We start from the raw sequence: 23,124 nt of genomic DNA, 5'->3' as shown, positions 1-23,124 counted from the left end.
TGAAAACCGAAGGTAAATGAGAGCAGAAAGGAGGGGGGGAATGGGAGGGATGAGGGAATAGGGAAAGGGGCGGGAGAGATGGGTGAAAATAAAAGAGAACAAGGAGACAAAGCTAAGGAGGGAGAGAAGGAAACGAGGAAATAGATAGAGCCAAGAGCGAGGGAGAGGAAGGGGGGGGGAGAAGGGCAAGGAAGAATGGGAGGGGAGGGAGAGAGAGGAGGAGGGATAAGGGATTGTAGGAGAAGGAGCTAAGAGAGAATAGATAGAGCCAAGAGCGAGGGAGAGGAAGGAGGGGGAAGAGCGAGGAAAAGGAAGGAGCGGAGGGGGAGAGTAAGAGAGAGGGGAGAAAAGAGGGAGAGACTTGTTAAAATCTTTAAAAAGGACCCTTGATATCAAAACTTCATTTCGTGTTATAGGCCGGTCATCGCATCGTGTCGCTTGGAATTTTCGACGTCTCCCGGCACTCTTGATTCAAAAAGTCCTGTTGTCTAATGGCATTGTTTTCTCTTCTGTGTCCACAGTTACTACAAAACCTCGGCAAGGTAGACCGGACAGCGGATGAAATATTTGACGATGACCTACAGAACTTCAACAAACAGCAGAATGCAGCCGCCAGACTTCAGAAAGAATTCAACAACTACATTCGATGTATTCGAGGTAAAATGCCGAAAAACCACGAAACTCCGTTTCTGTAATATAGACCAGGCGGCGCTTTGAACTCTTGACGTTCGCGCTCCTCCCGGCACGCTTGATAAATTTAATAATAATAATACATACGAGGTAATAGAATAATCGTAGTGTTCATACTGCTGGAATAAAACTAAAGTAAAGAGTCCCTTTAGCCACCCTAGCCCTAGTTAGCGGCATCTGCCTTGAAAGCGCTAGGCCGGCGGGGTCGATTCCCACTCGAAGCGGATTTTATCCTAAACAGATAAAGTTCGTCTTTGGAACGATTGACTTTTTCATATCCTGTTTTCCTTCTCATACCTCGGCTGGGATTGAACCTACGCCCTCCTGATTACCAGGCTAGCTCCGCGCTGGGTTGCTTCCAGGCTGTCATTCGGACGTGAATCAGTCTTCTCGAGACCATAGTCACTCGTAATTGGTACTCTTCTCCGCTGGTTCATGTTGGCCGTCGTCTGATAATGCGGTTTCTGCTGAAGCATTATACACCAGGCTCGATGTAGCTTAACATAAGTATTGTTCTGGAAACATGAGTGTTGTTGTCTATTTTCACATAAGACGACAGGCAAAGCTGATATGTTTGGGGTTTTGTCACTCATCCTGTTATACACCAGGCTCGATGTAGCTTAACATAAGTATTGTTCTGGAAACATGAGTGTTGTTGTCTATTTTCATATGAGACGACAGGCAAAGCTGATATGTTTGGGGTTTTAATTTTCAAACCCCTACAAGTGCTACTGTTTACCTCACACCCTTCAGTACTTTGTCTCTTCCCTCTTCCTCTCTTTCTTTACATATCTGTTTCTCCCCTCTCATTCCCCCTTCTTCCTATCCAATATCCGCTCCCTCTTTTCTCTCCTACCTACCCCTTTTTTTCCCCTACCTTCCTGTCTACACTCCTCTCTTCTTTTTTCATCCTCCCCCTCTCTTCTCTTTACTTTTCCGTCCGTACCTGTTTTCCCCTCTTATTACCGCTTCTTTCTATCCAATATCCGTTCCCACTTTTATCGTCTCCTCCCTCTATGTACTGCTTTTATCGTCCCCTTCAGTAATTCCTCCCTTAGGCTCTTCCCTTTTTTAGCCCGTCCTTCCTTTATTATTACGATAGTAATAACAAAAGGTGTAGTGGACGGACTATTGTATTCGCTTCGGTAAGTAATGGGACCGCCAAAGTAAGTATTGGTTAGGCAAAGTAAAGTATTGGTTAGGCAAAGTAAGTATTGGTTAGGCAAAGTAAGTATTGGTTAGGCAAAGTATTGGTTAGGCAAAGTAAGTATTGGTTAGGCAAAGTAAGTATTGGTTAGGCAAAGTAAGTATTGGTTGGGCAAAGTAAGTATTGGTTAGGCAAAATAAGTATTGGTTGGACAAAGTAAGTATTGGTTAGGCAAAGTAAGTATTGGTTAGGAGTCTCGGGTCCTCTTCCTGGTGAACAATCTGCAGACACTGTGCTCCGCCGAGCAGCTGTTCCATGCCGAGACCGCCAAAGTAAGTATTGGTTAGGCAAAGTAAAGTATTGGTTAGGCAAAGTAAGTATTGGTTAGGCAAAGTAAGTAATGGTTTGGGCGAATAAGTATTGGTTGGACAAAGTAAGTATTGGTTAGGCAAAGTAAGTATTGGTTAGGCAAAGTATTGGTTAGGCAAAGTAAGTATTGGTTGGGCAAAGTAAGTATTGGTTAGGCAAAATAAGTATTGGTTGGACAAAGTAAGTATTGGTTAGGCAAAGTAAGTATTGGTTAGGCAAAGTATTGGTTAGGCAAAGTAAGTATTGGTTGGGCAAAGTAAGTATTGGTTAGGCAAAATAAGTATTGGTTGGACAAAGTAAGTATTGGTTAGGCAAAGTAAGTATTGGTTGGGCAAAGTAAGTATTGGTTAGGCAAAATAAGTATTGGTTGGACAAAGTAAGTATTGGTTAGGCAAAGTAAGTATTGGTTGGGCAAAGTAAGTATTGGTTAGGCAAAATAAGTATTGGTTGGACAAAGTAAGTATTGGTTAGGCAAAGTAAGTATTGGTTGGGCAAAGTAAGTATTGGTTAGGCAAAATAAGTATTGGTTGGACAAAGTAAGTATTGGTTAGGCAAAGTAAGTATTGGTTGGGCAAAGTAAGTATTGGTTAGGCAAAATAAGTATTGGTTGGACAAAGTAAGTATTGGTTAGGCAAAGTAAGTATTGGTTGGGCAAAGTAAGTATTGGTTAGGCAAAATAAGTATTGGTTGGACAAAGTAAGTATTGGTTAGGCAAAGTAAGTATTGGTTGGGCAAAGTAAGTATTGGTTAGGCAAAATAAGTATTGGTTGGACAAAGTAAGTATTGGTTAGGCAAAGTAAGTATTGGTTGGGCAAAGTAAGTATTGGTTAGGCAAAATAAGTATTGGTTGGACAAAGTAAGTATTGGTTAGGCAAAGTAAGTATTGGTTGGGCAAAGTAAGTATTGGTTAGGCAAAATAAGTATTGGTTGGACAAAGTAAGTATTGGTTAGGCAAAGTAAGTATTGGTTGGGCAAAGTAAGTATTGGTTAGGCAAAATAAGTATTGGTTGGACAAAGTAAGTATTGGTTAGGCAAAGTAAGTATTGGTTGGGCAAAGTAAGTATTGGTTAGGCAAAATAAGTATTGGTTGGACAAAGTAAGTATTGGTTAGGCAAAGTAAGTATTGGTTGGGCAAAGTAAGTATTGGTTAGGCAAAATAAGTATTGGTTGGACAAAGTAAGTATTGGTTAGGCAAAGTAAGTATTGGTTGGGCAAAGTAAGTATTGGTTAGGCAAAATAAGTATTGGTTGGACAAAGTAAGTATTGGTTAGGCAAAGTAAGTATTGGTTGGGCAAAGTAAGTATTGGTTAGGCAAAATAAGTATTGGTTGGACAAAGTAAGTATTGGTTAGGCAAAGTAAGTATTGGTTGGGCAAAGTAAGTATTGGTTAGGCAAAATAAGTATTGGTTGGACAAAGTAAGTATTGGTTAGGCAAAGTAAGTATTGGTTGGGCAAAGTAAGTATTGGTTAGGCAAAATAAGTATTGGTTGGACAAAGTAAGTATTGGTTAGGCAAAGTAAGTATTGGTTGGGCAAAGTAAGTATTGGTTAGGCAAAATAAGTATTGGTTGGACAAAGTAAGTATTGGTTAGGCAATCTCTCTCAGCGGGTAGCCAATCCATGCATATATTAAACGTCTCCCTCCCTCCTCCATCTCTCTCTCCTCTCTCTCTCCCTCCCTCCCTCCTTTTTGCTAGCTCTTGGGAGGTATGTGCAATATAAAGTGCAGTAAATACATAATTACTATACTGCTATTCCCTGAACAACATGTAAAGTGTAGGTAGGTAACCTTTGAAATATTCGGATCACCTTGAAAGCAATTGCATTCCTCGTACCTATGAATAGGTAACTTGAATTGTACCTATGAATAGGTTTACTATCGGTATTGTAACTTTATAGGTACCTACCTAGGTATAGTTTACAATTGAATGCTTGAACTAATAAACGTACATTCTACCTGCATCCAATGTCAGAAGTTTATCGTACTCAGTGAATTCTCTGATGTCTTTACTGTCAATGTACATTGTACATACATTAATATACTGTCTACAATTCTACACAAAAAGCTCCCTCTGAAGCTTAGGTGTAGGGGCCACTGCCCCAAGGGATGAGCTAAGCTCATACAAATCTACAATTCTAGTAATATTTCAATTTCTTTTTACTTTCCTTATCCTATTGGAGGAGAAAGTAATCGCCTGGCCCGTTTTCTTGCGACAGCCTCGTGGGGGCCCTTTCTCCAAATGTACTATACAGATCACTAAAGCAATATTATTAATGCTTTCTTCTCCGTTTGTATTTCCAGCCGTGCAGACAGCCATAGTCTCAAGGCATTTGATTGGTCAATTTTGACTTGAGACTGATCTAAGAACGATCATTCTTGTTCATAAATACGAGTGTAAGGCTTAGGTGTAGCAACCAGACAGTCCTAAAGGTTAAGCTTCTACGAATCTACGAATTTCAATTTTCAATTTTTTGATAAACCTTTATTTTTATTGTTTATAATTTTGTTTACAATACAATATAAGTACATAATATAATAAGTACCAATTGGTCTTCATAATGATACTTAACATAATGATACTATGTAGGTTTGTATGTAGGACTAGTACTAATGTTTAGTTTTTTTGTTTGTATTTCCAGCCGTGCAGACAGCAAGCAAGTCCCTGTTGGACTCGATCAACGAGATGTACGAGTCCCAATGGACAGGCCATGATCTATTCTACGTCCAAACTCAGAATATTGAGATGCTATGGAACGATCTAAGTCACAAGCTGGGAGACCAGGTTCTTATTCCACTCAACACCTACCAGGCACAGTTCCCAGAAATGAGGGTAAGTCACACGCCAGTCTGGGAGTTGTGGGTTCGATTCCAAACATTACAGACCTCGGGACCCCTAGCAATGGTACAAAATATCCTGTGACGTGAAACCCTTTCCGTCGAACGTCATAGTGTAGACTTGGTAAAAATCGGACGTCCAGTTGCGCGTGGTTAGTATCCGCATGGGGGGACTATATGGGAAATCACGCACTGCTGGCTTTGCCCAGCCCCACTCGAGCTGGCTGAGGGTAATGTAGGTGGCTTGTCGCCCCCGTCATCAAAGACCTTAACAGTTGTGCAGGGACGTTAAAGTCTTTATCAAGTTGGAATTTGTTGTATCTAAATATTCTAAATAGTAGTCTCAGGCCGGCCACTCACTATCAGGTACACCTGACAGACGGACCTTTTCAGCAGTACCTGTCAACGTCCATTTAAGTCCAGTATCGAGATTCCTGTAAAAATCGGCCGGTGAATCTGAGCCCAAGTACTTCCCCTTTTCCTGTAGAGCGCGCTGTTTCGCTGAAACGCCTAGGGTAGTGTTATGTAAATGTTATGCGTATACCCGCCTACAGTAATGTAAATGTTATCATGCGTACACCCGCCTACACTACTCGCGGTGCCCTGGCCATATTCTTCAATGGAGGAGAAAGTGACCTCTCTAGGTCAGGCAAGTCGCTAGGATCGCCACGGTAGTTAGGAAACAAAAAGTTCAATAATAAAACAACCGGTGTTATGTATAGCTATCGATCTGGTAGGGTGAAAGTTGAGCCTCATTTAGCTGCGGAGTAACCGTGTGAATAGAACTTCTCTACCGCGGCTGTGCTGGTTTTATGACAAATGACTTATTCCCTAGGAGTTGTTCTTTTGAAATGATTCCCTTCGTAGATTTGTATAGACGCTTAACCCATCCTTTATCCCAGAACAATATCCTGGCTCCACAATCTCAGGAAATGGACAGGCAAAACATCGGCACGGTGTTATGTATAGCTATCGATCTGGTAGGGTGAAAGTTGAGCCTCATTTAGCTGCGGAGTAACCGTGTGAATAGAACTTCTCTACCGGCTGTGCTGGCTTTATGACAAATGCACTTATTCCCTAGGAGTTGTTCTTTTGAAATGATTCCCTTCGTAGATTTGTAGATAAAGGCGGTATCTTCCTGATCCCTAATGTGCCGCGTCCATTTTAGTTTAGGACTATTGCACTGTAGATTTGTAGAAGCTTAACCCATCCTTTAGGGCTGTTTGCCCCTACACCTAAGCCTCAGATGGGGCTTTGCAACTCTTCCGCATAGCTGTGAACAAAGTCAAACTAGCCAGGCTGGTCGCCAACATCCGAACCGGATAGTGCACTACAAGAAGAAGAACCCATCCTTTAGGGCTGTTTGCCCCTACACCTAAGTCTCAGATAGGGCTTTGTGTGTATGGGGTTTAGTCTGGGCTAATCAAATAAAACAAACTTCTTTACCCCCTGTTTTTCCATGCTGGAGTCAGCTCCCATGGCGTAGTGGTCACTGCACTCGCCTTGCACGCGGGAGACCCGGGTTCGATTCCCGGCGGGGTCAAGAAAATTGTATCATGCAGATAATTGATTCCGTGCTGGCTGTTGCGGGGCCCACTCAGCCTCGTGAGGAAAATGAGTAGCTATGACATATAAATGCGCATAGCGACCGGTGCATGGTAGGTAAACATTGGATGATAGGATTATTGAGATATTGGGAAAAATCCTACAATGCTGCAGTGAGGACCAAAGTTGTGACATAATAACACAAAGAAATTGCATTTACATTTTTCCATGCTAGCTTTGGAGGACCAAAGTTGTGACATAATAACACAAAGAAATTGCATTTACATTTTTCCATGCTGGCTTTGAAAGAAGAGGTCGCGCCGAGGCTTCATTATGGGATTTGCAGCGAAAAAATACGGTCGCGCTATTAGGAGCTCCCTATTACCTTCGTACCTGTGACCTGAGGGAATCATAATCGTAGGCTTAAGCCACGTGAAATGAACTGAGATATACGACGACTTGAGTCCTGATCCTTTCAAACTCCAAGCGGTCTTGAAAAAACAGTCTAGTTTTTGTTAATCAATGAGGGAGTGAATGATGAGTGCAATTTTATCCGTATTATATCATTCATAGTATTACAGTGTAAAGTGCTTTATGGGATTTGCAGCGAAAAAATACGGTCGCGCTATTAGGAGCTCCCTATTACCTTCGTACCTGTGACCTGAGGGAATCATAATCGTCGGCTTAAGCCACGTGAAATGAACTGAGATATACGACGACTTGAGTCCTGATCCTTTCAAACTCTAAGCGGTCTTGAAAAAACAGTCTAGTTTTTGTTAATCAATGAGTGAGTGAATGATGAGTGCAATTTTAACCGTATTCATAGTATAACTGTGTAAACTGCAGAGGCTTCATTATGGGATTTGCAGCGAAAAAATACGGTCGCGCTATTAGGAGCTCCCTATTACCTTCGTACCTGTGACCTGAGGGAATTATATTCGTCGGCTTAAGCCACGTGAAATGAACTGAGATATACGACGACTTGAGTCCTGATCCTTTCAAATTCTAAGCGGTCTTGAAAAAACAGTCTAGTTTTTGTTAATCAATGAGTGAGTGAATGATGAGTGCAATTTTAACCGTATTATATCATTCATAGTATAACAGTGTAAAGTGCATATGGAAATGGTGTTTTTGCAACCGGAGACTTAATGATGTTTTTGCAAGCTGAATGCACACTGCACATAAGGTATTTCGTTACACTTGGGAGTAGGTACGTGCACCTGTATGATTGTAGATGATGAGTAAATAGACTGAAGTTTACACTTAACAGAACTCTTCAAAGTAGTAGCCAATAAAGTTCTGATTGATCTAAGGTCCAAAAATTTTTCTTTGTACGTAACTACGTACTCTTTAGACTTTGACCAGTTTTCTTCTAGTTTCTAAAACAAATTTTGATTGGTTGGTTCAGGTCAGCTCAGTAGACACTCCTTGCAAACTTTGGCTCAACTATAATTTTGGTGCAGATTTCTGTAGGTACTCATAATTATCTGGTTCACTCAAACCAGTTTGTTTTGGTTGTCAAATTTAATTCGCTTTTCGTGTGCAATTTTGTTGGTTCCATGTGTAATCTCTTTTGGTACCCTGGAGTGAACATGAGATTTAATGCAGAATTATCAGTTAGTGAACCAAGCAAGTTGTGTTACCTGTGTGAGAAAATGTAAATGCAGTTTCTTTGTGTTATTATGTCACAATTTTAATTCGCTTTTCGTGTGCAATTTTGTTGGTTCCATGTGTATTCTCTTTTGGTACCCTGGAGTGAACATGAGATTTAATGCAGAATAATCAGTTAGTGAACCAAGCAAGTTGTGTTACCTGTGTGAGAAAATGAAGATTTGCATTTGAACAACTTGGTGTTTTTGCTGGTTTGAAGTTTCGCTACATATTTCTACCCAAGACCTCAAGTTCAAATATAAACAGGCCGGGAGTACCTACGTTCAGACCGCGTGAGAAAATGAAGATTTGCATTTGAACAACTTGGTGTTTTTGCTGGTTTGAAGTTTCTCTACATATTTCTACCCAAGACCTCAAGTTTAAATTAATATAAACAGGCCGGGAGTACCTACGGTCAGACCGTCTGACAGACTGCGTGCGTGGCCCTCACAAGGCTCTTTCTCGGAACTGGTGGGCTTTCTCACTGTACTATCACTTCACGTCACGTGATAGTAGTGTGGCCGTCCTGAACGAAGTTACCTACAATATTACGAGACAACTTTGAACTACATCTTTTGACGCCATATAACTTCACGTGACGTGATTTTACTATTTCGTTTGAGATGTGTATGTCTTCCCCACAGTGTGTTTACATTACCCCATTTCGTCAGTGGCGTAGCGTCCATGTAGGGCGTGTATGGCGGCCATACACTCAAAAATTCCACACACATACCCTTAAATATTGACTTTAAATAATTATTGTATTCTTATTAGATAGATGTTCTGATGGAAATTAGTGTCCGCCCTACACTTGGAGTTAGACCACGCTACGCCACTGCATTTCGTATATTTAGGTCGACAAGATTTTTTCACTGAGGACAGCCACAGTGGAAATGTGGGATGTAATTGGATTGAACACGTACACATGTAGCTTTCAGCATTTAATTTGATTCAGTATTCTCTGAATACTGTCTAGCTTTCAGCATTTAATTTGATTCGGTAAGCAGCATAGTCTGGCTGGGGGACTTTAAACAGGGAGTAGACCAGCATAGTCTGGCTTGGGGACTTTAAACAGGGAGGGTACCAGCCTGATTAGCAAAGGTTGAGTACGAAGGGCATCCAAATGTAAAATTTTGTTACCAAAAGCAAATCTCAGCCCAAAAGCAATCACCTTAGGGCTTGATTGAAGGCTGACGAAAAACGCCGACCCCGTCTGAACACGAGACAAGAAGGAACTCTGAATATTGTGTAGCTTTTAGCAGTTCTTGTTGGTAAGATGGCTTAGACATTTGTATTTGATGATCCTATTTACTATTAACTAAAGGAGTGTTTTTGTTTTGTCTCCAAAGAAAAGGCTTTTGCAATATAGGTGTGTACAATGTACATAGGTATACGGGTTTTTGGTTTCGGGGGTTTTCCCACTGTTCGGCAACAAGCTACCCGCCTCCTCACAACTCCATCCAGCCTGAGTGGGACCGGGAAAAGCTAGTACCTATTCGGATACCAACTACGCACAATGTGATCCATAGGGATCTTCACTTTGTTTTGTCTCCAAAGAAAAGGCTTTTGCAATATAGGTGTGTACAATGTACATAGGTATACATTTATACGGTTCATACATGCCTACTTGTCTACTGTGCACAAGTTTTTTAACTCAATTTAGTTTTCTCAGCACTTCTAGGCCAGCCACTCACGCTCAAAGCATTTGACAGGTCTGAAAGTGTGTGGTGGAAGCTTCAGACCGAGGTCTCTCAAACGGTCTGACAGACTTAGGCCTCAATCTTTTTCCGCCACACAGACACGATGTGTCAGACGGACGGTCTGATTCCCAACCTTCCCAACGCAGCGGTCTGAATCTCTCGAATTCCCAACCTTCTACGAATTTTTCGACTTGTCTCAAGAAGGGCGGAATTCATTTTAGTGAAGAGATACACTAGTGAGTACCGAATATTTCAAGAATGTAATGCTTCTCACTTGAGTGTCATCCCACTTCTTAATAATGAATTGAAACTTAAGTGACTCTAAAACGAAGGTAGTGCTTTTCCCTTCACTTAAAACTGTCTGCCCTTCCTTTCGATTTGTGCTTGTCTAATGGCTTCTCTTCAAATTGTGCAATTAATTTTCCTTGCTCAAGAGTGAGTGATTAGGGAGCAGGTAGAGTGCTTATGACTACTGACTAGTAGGTACACTACAGGGCAAGGTGCTTATGTGTAGGTAGGGTGCTTGTGAGTGGGAAGTAGGTAGGGTTAGACTCTTACGCGGAACCTTCCCCATCTCTCTCTCGGCGCTCTTTTAAAAATAGAAATTTTCGTTTTGAATGTCGGTCGTTATTTTTTATTTTCAGAAAAAAAAAGAGCAACACGGTATGGTACATTTTTTCGAGATTTTCGAGTACAGCGCCATCGGCGCATCGGCCACAGGGCCAGTGGCGAAGCCTTCATAACAGAAGCTAGGGAAGGGAAGCGTCCCCTCCTCTCTACGACTTTTTCAACTCCTCCACCACTTGGCGAACATAATAATAACTGTTCCACTGGATTCTAAGGCCAGCCGCTCACTATGAGGTATCAGGTGTAACTGATGGTTAGTGGCTGGTCTGAGGCCGTCAGAATGTGTGTGGTGAGAAAAGCTTCAGACCGTTTGACAGACCTAGATCTCAACCTTTATCCACCACACAAGTTCCAACTGTCTGAAATACCGCAGTGTGATCCACCACACAAGTTCCAACTGTCTGAAATACCGCAGTGTGATCCACCACACAAGTTCCAACTGTCTGAAATACGCCTTCCCCATCTCTCTCTCGGCGCTCTTTTAAAAATAGAAATTTTCGTTTTGAATGTCGGTCGTTATTTTTTATTTTCAGAAAAAAAAAGAGCAACACGGTATGGTACATTTTTTCGAGATTTTCGAGTACAGCGCCATCGGCGCATCGGCCACACTATAGCATGTCTGTCATACCTGCATGCTTATTACGATAAATATTAAGATAAAGCCGTGCGTTCAAGGTCATTCTGAAATACAGGGTGCCTTGACATATGCGTGACACCCAGTTTTGGAAGTCTTGGGCCCACAGGCCCACACGGTCTCGAGGTGTGTTCACTTTTTTCTCTATTATATCCTTTTGATAAATTCTACTTACTGGGACCAAAGTATGGGCCATGGGCTCAGCAGTCTTATGATTGTCCTTTGGGTCTTGTAGGTTGTTGACATTTTATGAGTTCGTCTTCTAATTACGACCAACACCACCTTGTATTTTTTTTTTTCAATATATGTATTATTCTAACATAGCTTGGTCTTCTCTTAGGCTAATCGCTGGTCTTCTGCTCCTGAAATACCGGTCCTGCAGATTCGATCTATTTATAGGTGCCTCTTGATCCAACACATTCAGTGATGGACCTATGTTATAAAGACCCTATCTACCTCTTAAGACTCTATCTACCACTTATCCAGCACATGGACCTTATTGGACCCATGTTATAAGGACCCTATACACAGGTCCCTGCAGCCTCAATTTACCACCTAAATAAAATGGGTATAGCTGAGACACCTACCTGCCGTCCATGCAAAGAGGCATTAGAAACGGCAGAACATCACCAAAGTATGGAAAAGTATTTACAATTCCATATTTCGATATGATTCGTCCAAATTCAAAATTCTGCTTTTCCATTGGCTATTACACTTGTAAGATACTTTTCCATACTTTGGTGATTTAGGGCACTGGCCTTCGTAAAAAGTCTAGGGCTCTTCTAGCAAGTTTTAGCCCTACTTATACGAATAAGTATAGGGAGATAGGGACCCTATCTACATCGTATTCAACACATGGACCCATGTTATAGGGACCCTATCTCTACCTGTTGATCCAACACGGACTAGTGAGGTACCACTAGATATTAGGAGTCAATGACTCACCTGGCTTCGAACCAACATGCAGATGAGTGGTGATCCAAGAGAATTGGTCATGTTGGGATTATTAGTAGGATTCAGAATTTCCACGGACGCCGCGCCGGACGGCTGCTAACCAGGTGACTGATGAGGTTCGTTCTCGGAACGGCTGGCTTCCTCCTATCCTGTCTTCCTTCTCTTCCATTCCGGGACGTTAGGACCTCCGATGTTAGGCTCTATGTCCACAGTTCCACACGTAGTCGACCCCGTCCATCGACGAGGTGAAGAGGTGAATCTGTGTTGTCGAGGCAGTGCAAGGTTTTAATGGACATCGATCGACGCCGCGCCGTCCACTATGTTTGAACACACCTTTACAGTTCCCTTTATGAAACCTCTTTTAAAAAAAATCTTGAAGTTCTCAAAATTTCTACCTGTTCATAATTATGGTCATGTTTCAAAACCCTCTCATTGCATAAGCCAAATTTCAAGGTCTCGCGGCGTAGATCTACGGCAGATAAGCACACAGGCCAAATTAACCAATCCTCTAATATCCGAGGCAAATGGCCCCGTACCTAACTACTCTGTGTGGGTTTGCTCCAGCGCGTAGGTTTTTCTTCGAAGAATTCTTCAAGTTGTGTCGCCCGATACCAATGAACTTATAAAAGTGACGTAGAGAGATTTTTTTACGATGTTTGCCAAATAAGGAAAGCCAGGAAGATGGTAGTGTTTTTTTTTTTGAGAGAGAGACATCGATGAAATTTTCGGACTGAATAAGACAGTATCCGAAAATTTCTAACCAGTGATCAAAATTGAAAGTAAAATGAAGAATAAACTGATGAGGCTCATGGGAGCAAAGGTGAAGCGGACGACTGAACTGAAGGCAAAGAATTTAAGCTAAATTCGTTTGAGTAAATATCTGCACTCTGATGCAGTCTTGTTCTGGTTCCAGTAGAAGTTTCTGGAGAAAGCAATAAGAATAATAACTTGAAATTTTAAGTAGAAGTCGATTTTTTTCTTAATTAAAAAAGTTTCCATTTTTCCATTTTATTAATTCAACTACTAAACCATAATTTAAAATTTACATAATAAATGGTACACCCATAAAAGCAAATGCTTGGGCCACGGGAGGGGAGTTAATTTAAAATACTTCTCTACTTTCTTTCATTTTCTGCTCTTAAAAAGAACCCTTTTCTAAAAAAAGACCCTTGATATCAAAACCCATTAAAAGGGACCCTTGTTAAAATCTTTAAAAAGGACCCTTGATATCAAAACTTCATTTCGTGTTATAGGCCGGTCATCGCATCGTGTCGCTTGGAATTTTCGACGTCTCCCGGCACTCTTGATTCAAAAAGTCCTGTTGTCTAATGGCATTGTTTTCTCTTCTGTGTCCACAGTTACTACAAAACCTCGGCAAGGTAGACCGGACAGCGGATGAAATATTTGACGATGACCTACAGAACTTCAACAAACAGCAGAATGCAGCCGCCAGACTTCAGAAAGAATTCAACAACTACATTCGATGTATTCGAGGTAAAATGCCGAAAAACCACGAAACTCCGTTTCTGTAATATAGACCAGGCGGCGCTTTGAACTCTTGACGTTCGCGCTCCTCCCGGCACGCTTGATAAATTTAATAATAATAATACATACGAGGTAATAGAATAATCGTAGTGTTCATACTGCTGGAATAAAACTAAAGTAAAGAGTCCCTTTAGCCACCCTAGCCCTAGTTAGCGGCATCTGCCTTGAAAGCGCTAGGCCGGCGGGGTCGATTCCCACTCGAAGCGGATTTTATCCTAAACAGATAAAGTTCGTCTTTGGAACGATTGACTTTTTCATATCCTGTTAGACCTCGGGCGATGGCACTTTGGAAATAAGCAAATAGTCGCTGCTGGCCATGTTAATTTAGTTTTCTTATTCGGTCATTTATAATCGAAAAAAAAAATAATACGGCAAATAGTCGCTGCTGGCCATGTTAATTTAGTAGACCTCGGGCGATGGCACTTTGGAAATAAGCAAATAGTCGCTGCTGGCCATGTTAATTTAGTTTTCTTATTCGGTCATTTATAATCGGAAAAAAATAATACGGCAAATAGTCGCTGCTGGCCATGTTAATTTAGTTTTTTTTTTTTTTAATTCGGTCATTTATAATCGGAAAACGAGTACAAATTTTTGTTAAGGAGGGACATCGATCCAGGGACCTTTTGCATGGCAGGCAAGGGCGTTACCGCTGGGCTAACCGCGCTACACTGGGCTAATTCCTGTAGATATGTTTTTAAGGCCTAATAATTGTCCTCACGAGGCACACCAGCCATCAATATTCACAGTAGGGATTATCAATTCTAACATCTAGGTTGCGCCTATTAAATATCTAATGAACTGATTAATATTGTTCTAATCGTATGTTAGTTCTGTTGTTATACACCTATGATCATATTACATAGAGCAGTGATTTCCAAACTGGGTTCACGGTCCCAAGGGGGCCGTGAAGGACTTCAAGACCCCCGGGAAGATCACATAAAATACAGTAAAGGGGCCGCGGAGCGCTCACAATTTAAAATAAGGGGCCGCATCGGAAAAAGTTTGGAAACCGCTGACATAGAGAACTATTATACCTATGAATTTGTTACATAGAGAACTGTTGTGTTGTGTTTAGTTGAATTGCTGTTGTTTCAACTGATGTGGGCTTGTTCTTCATATCGAGGTGTGAAACCTGTCTCTAATCTACGTCACCTATTAGTGTGACCTCTATAAATATACGGGGTTGCTCATTTCTTTCCTCTATGTAAAAACCGCTCAGTTATTATAATAGAACTTTGACTTTTATTAACTAGTTAAATTGGTCCCTCTCGAAAAAAAATAATAATAATAATAATAAATAAATAAAGCTACTTGTATTTTAATAGTGTGACCTAACTTTTGGCAAATGTTTTTGTGATCTAATTTTTGGCAATTCTTTGTGATGTACTCCTACCAAAGAGTAAATGCTTTGTAGTTAAAACACATCGTTTTATATTGGGACTTTGCGCTACTGAATTTTTCCCAGGGGGACTTAAGTTCCCCTGGGAAAAAAAATTCATGGTAACTAAGGGAGTGTTGTATTTACAGCGGAAATGAAGTCACAAATATTTGTCCTTTGTCCCATTATTGTCTTATTGGTGATTGGTTATTTTGGGTTTAATTTGTTCCGTTCAACAACATCTTCAACAAAATTTGGTTGGTTAGTCCAGTTGAGTGAATTTTGGTTAAAACCGTCCGTTTGGAGGTTCGCTTTAGTAGAACGTGTTTTCTAAAAGACAGACAGGCCATGTGTCGTGTGTTTTTCTCGTCATGTTTTGTCTAACCCGTGTGTAATACACCTTGCCTCCCATCCAATTATATATCGGCCATGTTCTGTTATACTCTGACCAAAAATGGTTACTAGTTCGTTAGGGGTTTAAAAGTTCCGGCCTGAGCACGCCAGTGTGTATATTACACGAAGCATTTCGACGCATTTTTACCCCTATCATAACTCCGTCAATTTTCAATGTAATCTCACGAAATTTGGACCATATGTTAACCTATACTTCCTTATTATACCTGCGAAATTCCGAAGTTCTAGCCTTACCGGAACGGGTAGAAAAAACGACCCGTGTGTGATGTTGTTCTGTTCCCCCCTCTTACCTGCCTTCCTTCCCTCGTGTGTCTACCACCCACTAACACCCATCCGTCAAATTGTCCCCTCTTACCTGCCTTCCTTCCCTCGTGTGTCTACCACCCACTAACACCCATCCGTCAAATCGTCCACCAACTACACAATGTCCACTCTTCGGCCCTCCGTTCACCATTGGATCAACTGTCCATCAACCACCCAATGTCCATTCGTCGGCCCTCCGTCACCACTCGGCAACCTTCGTCACCTTTGGACTTTTCCCCTCTTACCTGCCTTCCTTCCCTCGTGTGTCTACCACCCACTAACACCCATCCGTCAAATCGTCCACCAACTACACAATGTCCATTCTTCGGCCCTCCGTTCACCATTGGATCAACTGTCCATCAACCACCCAATGTCCATTCGTCGGCCCTTCGTCTACCTTTCGGCCCTCCGTCACCACTTGGCAACCTTCGTCACCATTCGTCCCTTCGTTCGGCCCCTCAGACAGCCTCTCCACCAGTGTCAACAACCACTCGTCTCCAACCGCGCCCGAGGCGGTCTCAATACCTCCCTCGAAACCCGTCTCCAACACCGTCCCAAGCGGGGTAGTAGAACCCGAACAAAACGGCCACGCGGGGCCCCCCGAACCCGAGCCCTCCGGGTCCTCACCGCCCCCCTACACGGCCAACCTGATGAATGGTAATGGCCCTTCGGCCGCCGGCCTTACTAATGGAAACGGGCCTACTAACATAACCTCTGTGATAGTCAACGGCATGGGAGGGTGCCGAGAGAGCGGCCATGTTGAGCAGATTTACGATATTCCGTCCGGTAGGTATTTGTGGGTGGGTGGCTAGAGTTGGTTCCCTTTCCTTAAAAAAGAAAAAAAAATGTGAATGCTCTGTTCATTGTCAACAGTGTCTTAAATGTAAGTCGTGGGATGATTGGGAAATGGGAAAATGTAAAAGTAAAAAAAAGTTGAGCAGATTTACGATATTCCGTCCGGTAGGTATTTGTGGGTGGGTGGCTAGAGTTGGTTCCCTTTCCTTAAAAAAGAAAAAAAAAATGTGAATGCTCTGTTCATTGTCAACAGTGTCTTAAATGTAGGTCGTGGGATGATTGGGAAATGGGAAAATGTAAAAGTAAAAAAAAAAGGTTTGTATTCAGAAGAATGACCAAGGAAAGGAAAATATAGTTAGTAGTCACCTCACAAGAGGTGAATAAGAGTGGGAAATATATTTAGCCAAATTTTAGAGGTCAAAAAATTTCAAAGGTTTGGAAACTATGGGCTATAAGTTTGCTCGACTAAACGAAAAGTTGGATTGATCTTGGACTCTAATCTCTAACCAAGTGGTAATATTTTGTCATGAAGGCCCGAATATGCAGGTAAGTAATGCACGTTACATATCAGTGGTTTTTATTAATCCGATTTATCTAACCATTTAACACTAAAAATTTGTTTTTCAACTTTTTTTTTCCATTTGCTTATAAAACTGGATAGGGAAATGCACTATACTTTTGATATCAAAATCCTAATGGTCTAGGCTTGTCACATTTGTGGACTACATACTAAATTTCAAGTATCTAGCTCATACCGTTCCTTAGATATCATTGAATTACACCGAAAACCGCCAAAAAGCGGCCGAAATACCGCCAAGCGTTGCACAGATCTTAACCAACCAGTTTCGAGTCGCATCCTTGTCACATTTGACAGCTGCATACCAAATTTCAAGTCTATAGCTCTAACCGTTCTCGAGATATTTCGTTTACAGACAAACGGAAGGACAGACACACGGACCAATGGCTGAAACTTTGGATTTATGCTCTAGGGACCTCAAAACGTACGTGTTTTGGCACTAAAAACTGACCATCGAAATTTTGACCCGATTACATTACTTTCCTTCCTATAGGATAAAGAAAGTAAAAAGTGGCACGGCGCGAACGACATTTATTAACATGTTAAAGTGCCTTATCGAAAAAAGTGACATTTATTATTCTCGTCTATCCAGGTGCCACCACGGACAATCTACCGGCCGGAGTTCTCTATCGTGTCAAGGCCACTTACAAGGGTGAAAAAGGATTGAATAACCTATTGTCATCCAAGATACACAAGTGTACCAAGTTCCAAGTCAATCGGTCCAATAAAAGTGAATCGAACTTTAGTTGCAAGACTTTTCAATGCTGTAAGCATAGTATAATAAACAAGCTAAACAAATACATGTGTTAAATCTTAAATAAGAGTGTGTAGAAAGGGGGTGAAAAAGGATTGAATAACCTATTGTCATCCAAGATACACAAGTGTACCAAGTTCCAAGTCAATCGGTCCAATAAAAGTGAATCGGACTGTAGTTGCAAGACTTTTCAATGCTGTAAGCATAGTATAATAAACAAGCTAAACAAATACATTTGTTAAATCTTAAATAAGAGTGTGTAGAAAGTTAATTTACCGTCGACTTTATTAGCCGAGAAGGGATACAACTTCCTATTTAGGTGCTGGGTCCACACCAGAAAGGAACCCGTTGGAAAAATGCGATCCTGAAAGTAACATTTTGCTCTCGAAAAGCACACGTAAATTTTTTTGTTCATTCAGGGAATCAAACCTTTCTTGCCCATCATACAACCAATCCCGCTCATCCCTATCAATAGTCCCGACCCTAATCAATGACTCTTTAAACATTGATGATAGCTTGTCTTACCTAAAAACCATAGGCCTTTACACAAAGATCTAACCCGGGAGGGATCGGCGCGAACGACACGCAAGTGTTAAAGCGCCTGATGGAAAAGAACCTTATCCCTCTCGTCTTTGATTAAAAAAAAAAAAACAATTTTTTTCTACTCTAGGTATCTATCTCACATTAGTCACATTTCATTTCCCTATTAAACCCTCGCCTCTCCATCTCTCCCCGCAGAAAAAGATCGACAAGCGCGGCCGGAAGCTGGTCGACTTCGACAACTGTCGCCACAACCTGCAGGCCCTGCAGAGCAACGCGTCGCTCAAGAAGAAGGACGAGGCGAAGATCATTCGCGCCAAAGAGCAGCTGGACGAGGCCAAGCGGACGTACGACCAGTTGAACACGGAGTTGCACGATGAGCTACCCGCTCTGCACGAGTCTCGGGTCCTCTTCCTGGTGAACAATCTGCAGACACTGTGTTCTGCCGAGCAGCTGTTCCATGCCGAGACCGCCAAAGTAAGTATTGGTTAGACAAAGTAAGTATTAGACCGCCAAAGTAAGTATTGGTTAGGCAAAGTAAAGTATTGGTTAGACAAAGTAAGTATTAGACCGCCAAAGTAAGTATTAGACCGCCAAAGTAAGTATTGGTTAGGCAAAGTAAGTATTGGTAGGGCAAAGTAAGTATTTGATTGGTAAAACGAAAGAGGTGGTAGCGGATAGTTCGAGACTTTTAAACAGTTTTCTTTTAGGAAGGAAAAAGAAGGTAGGGTGCTGTGATCGTTATATGACTTCTCTAGTTATGTATTTTAATTGGTATACGTTGAACGGATTATTGTCTTCAGTGATTTCCAATTTCGTTAGTCAGACGCCTGATTTTCTTTCCTATGTGGCATCGACGTTCGGAGTGGGGGTAAAAATTGTGGAAACAAATATGACTTCTAGCTAGTGTAGAAAATGAAGGACAAAACGTTGTGAGCTTAGATCAAGAAAACCATGTGTGGAGCATTTCAATAGATTTGTGTCCGCAAATAGAATAGGCAATCGAACTACAAAATCAAGACGAAAATGTATGGGTCATTTTATTCCACTTATGAGTTATGATTCTCTTGTCCTAACTTTCTATTAGACCGCCACTGTGCTCCGCCGAGCAGCTGTTCCATGCCGAGACCGCCAAAGTAAGTATTGGTTAGGCAAAGTAAAGTATTGGTTAGAGGTTAGACAAAGTAAGTATTAGACCGCCAAAGTAAGTATTAGACCGCCAAAGTAAGTATTGGTTAGGCAAAGTAAGTATTGGTTAGGCAAAGTAAGTATTGGTTAGGCAAAGTAAGTATTGGTTAGGCAAAGTAAGTATTGGTTAGGCAAAGTAAGTATTGGTAGGGCAAAGTAAGTATTTGATAAGGAGAACCAAAAAGGCAGATATATTTTGCAGAACTTCAAAATATATCTGCCTTTTGGTTCTCCTTATCAAGTTGACCCACAGAACTTATATATAAGATGACTGCTGAAACCCTCCAAGAGAAAGTAAGTATTGGTTAGGCAAAGTAAAGTATAGTTACGAGATTTTCAGGACAGCCTAGTCAGCTTGGTTGGCAGCGCACCTGTCTTGTAAGCGCTAGGTCGCGGGGTCGATTCCCGCCCAAAGCGAATTGTATCCTCGGAAAGGCCTTGTTTTCTCTTAGGTCGGCCACTCGAGCCCAGATGGAACAGACATGTCAGACGGTCGGTGCGCAAGTGGCCGCCCTTATCCTGGCCTCCTCTTTTCAATTTCAGAAACTTCTTAAAAAGTTGATTTATCAAATAAACTCGGGAAAATAATACGCTACCTACTTCCTATTTGAGCAGATTTACGATATTCCGTCCGGTAGGTATTTGTGGGTGGGTGGCTAGAGTTGGTTCCCTTTCCTTAAAAAAGAAAAAAAAAAGTGAATGCTCTGTTCATTGTCAACAATGTCTTAAATGTAGGTCGTGGGATGATTGGGAAATGGGAAAATGTAAAAAAAAAAATAAATAATAAAAAAAAGGTTTGTATTCAGAAGAATGACCGAGAAAAGGAGAATATATTCAGTTGTCACCTCACAAGAGGAGGTGAATAAGAGTGGGAAAAATAATTAGCCAAATTTTAGAGGTCAAAAAATTTCAAAGGATTGGAAACTATGGGCTGTAAGTAACCATCAGGTTTGTATTCAGAAGAATGACCAAGGAAAGGAAAATATAGTTAGTAGTCACCTCACAAGAGGTGAATAAGAGTGGGAAAAATATTTAGCCAAATTTTAGAGGTCAAAAAATTTCAAAGGTTTGGAAACTATGGGCTATAAGTTTGCTCGACTGAACGAAAAGTTGGATTGATCTTGGACTCTAATCTCTAACCAAGTGGTAATATTTTGTCATGAAGGCCTGAATATGCAGGTAAGTAATGCACGTTACATATCAGTGGTTTTTATTAATCCGTTTTATCTAACCATTTAACACTAAAAAATTGTTTTTCAACTTTTTTTTTACAACACAATCAATAAAACTTCGACCCCTCCGCAAAATTGAACCTGGGTCCTCCAGCGAGTAAGCCTTGAAGGTTCCTCAAATCTTCTTAATATAGTTTTTACGAATATACTTCATACCACCTTATGACATTTGCTTATAAAATTGGATAGGGAAATGCACTATACTTTTCATATCAAAATCCTAATGGTCTAGGCTGAAGGCCTGAATATGCAGGTAAGTAATGCACGTTACATATCAGTGGTTTTTATTAATCCGTTTTATCTAACCATTTAACACTAAAAATTTGTTTTTCAACTTTTCTTTTTCACAACACAATCGATAAAACTTCGACCCCTCCGCAAAATTGAACCTCGGTCCTCCAGCGAGTAAGCCTTGAAGGTTCCTCAAATCTCAATATAGTTTTTACGAATATACTTCATACCACCTTATGACATTTGCTTATAAAACTGGATAGGGAAATGCACTATACTTTTCATATCAAAATCCTAATGGTCTAGGCTACACAGTCTTTATATAAAAAAGTGGCACGGTGCGAACGACAGTTATTAACATGTTAAAGTGCCTTATCGAAAAAAGTGACATTTATTATTCTCGTCTCTCCAGGTGCCACCACGGACAATCTACCGGCCGGAGTTCTCTATCGTGTCAAGGCCACTTACAAGTACACCCGGGAAGATGTGGACGAGCTTTCATTTGACGTGGGCGAGATCATTCGAGTAGTAGAATATGATGATCCAGAGGAACAGGTAATAGAATAAAATATGAATAGAATAGAATATGAATAGAATAGAATATGAATTAAATACAGTAGAATATGAATAGAATAGAATAGAATACAGTAGAATATTAATAGAAGACGTGGACGAGCTTTCATTTGACGTGGGCGAGATCATTCGAGTAGTAGAATATGATGATCCAGAAGAACAGGTAATAGAATAGAGATAGAAAATAGTTAGAATTGAATCAAATAATATATGTTTCTACTAAAATAAATAAACAAATCAATCAATCTATCGCTCAATCAGTCAGTTGGTCAATGGATTAGTCGGTAGGTCGGTCAATCAATCAATCAATCAGATATGGATCTATTAACAGACGTGGACGAGCTTTCATTTGACGTGGGCGAGATCATTCGAGTAGTAGAATATGATGATCCAGAGGAACAGGTAATAGAATAGAATATGAATTAAATACAGTAGAATATGAATAGAATAGAATACAGTAGAATATAAATAGAAGACGTGGGCGAGATCATTCGAGTGGTAGAATATGATGATCCAGAAGAACAGGTAATAGAATAGAGATGGAAAATAGTTAGAATAGAATCAAATAATATATATTTCTACTAAAATAAATAAACAAATCAATCAATCAATCTATCGCTCAATCAGTCAGTTGATCAATCGATTAGTCGGTAGGTCGGTCAATCAATCAATCAGATATGGATCTATTAAATTCAGAATGTGACATGTCCGGCACCTCTTCACACTTAGGGCTTTGAATCCCCAAATTTGACACACATCAAGATGAGTCGTGGTTCGGGAAAAAGCCCCTAAATAAGTAAATAGTGTTGGACATGTTTAGGGGAAAAAAAAAAACCGTTTTTGAGTTTGAAGAAAAGTCCAGGGAAAAAAGAGTCCACCTTGTGGCACCCCTCTTTCAATATTGAATTATATCACTAGTTGTGTCCAGTTTATTAAAACCTTTAGGATTTACAATATCACCTTCACTGAAAGTTTCACTAAAAACGACTACTGCGTTTGATTTTTGAAAGCGTTGGAACCAAATTTTGCAGGAACCGAATCAAATGCTTTTTCAAAGTCAATTTTTTTATGGTCATTAGAAATCTTCAATTTTTTTCTATGATTCTTGTTTGTTTTTGCTATAATTGTTCTATATATTTTTTTTAATTAGTCTGATCCCATCTCTTTTTCTTCCCCTACAGGAGGAAGGCTGGTTGATGGGCATCAAGGAAAGCACGGGCGAGAAGGGCATGTTCCCAGCCAACTTCACTCGGCCCTTGTGAAACCACCGCGCCACCAACAGCCCCTTGCTCCCTAACAACGCCCCCTTCATTGTTATGTTTGTTGTTTTTATAATTGTGTAAGCGAACAAAGGCGGAAGAGTTGTGCTCATAGCGATGTGCTTCCCTTAATTATAAAATTATGTGCTTGTTTTGCTTCCTCTTTGGAAAACAAAACGTTGAC

General features: G+C 40.9%; 1 protein-coding gene across 1 annotated transcript; it reads left to right on the top strand.

The window, feature by feature from the left end:
* The first annotated feature begins 476 nt into the window (after positions 1–476).
* Positions 477–23,066, top strand: LOC103516683 (myc box-dependent-interacting protein 1). Its single transcript, XM_026829008.1, has 6 exons — positions 477–657; positions 4,846–5,036; positions 18,656–18,934; positions 20,252–20,279; positions 21,521–21,663; positions 22,863–23,066. Exons 1-6 carry the CDS (start codon positions 492–494, stop codon positions 22,941–22,943), a joined length of 888 nt encoding a protein of 295 aa, XP_026684809.1. The 5' UTR covers positions 477–491; the 3' UTR covers positions 22,944–23,066.
* The last annotated feature ends 58 nt before the right edge of the window (positions 23,067–23,124 follow it).

Source organism: Diaphorina citri, unplaced genomic scaffold (assembly GCF_000475195.1).
Source record: "Diaphorina citri unplaced genomic scaffold, Diaci psyllid genome assembly version 1.1 scaffold1642, whole genome shotgun sequence".
NCBI classification, from domain to species: domain Eukaryota; kingdom Metazoa; phylum Arthropoda; class Insecta; order Hemiptera; family Psyllidae; genus Diaphorina; species Diaphorina citri.
The sequence above is the reverse complement of the archived record's forward strand: the minus strand, read 5'-3'. Positions and strand labels throughout refer to the sequence as shown.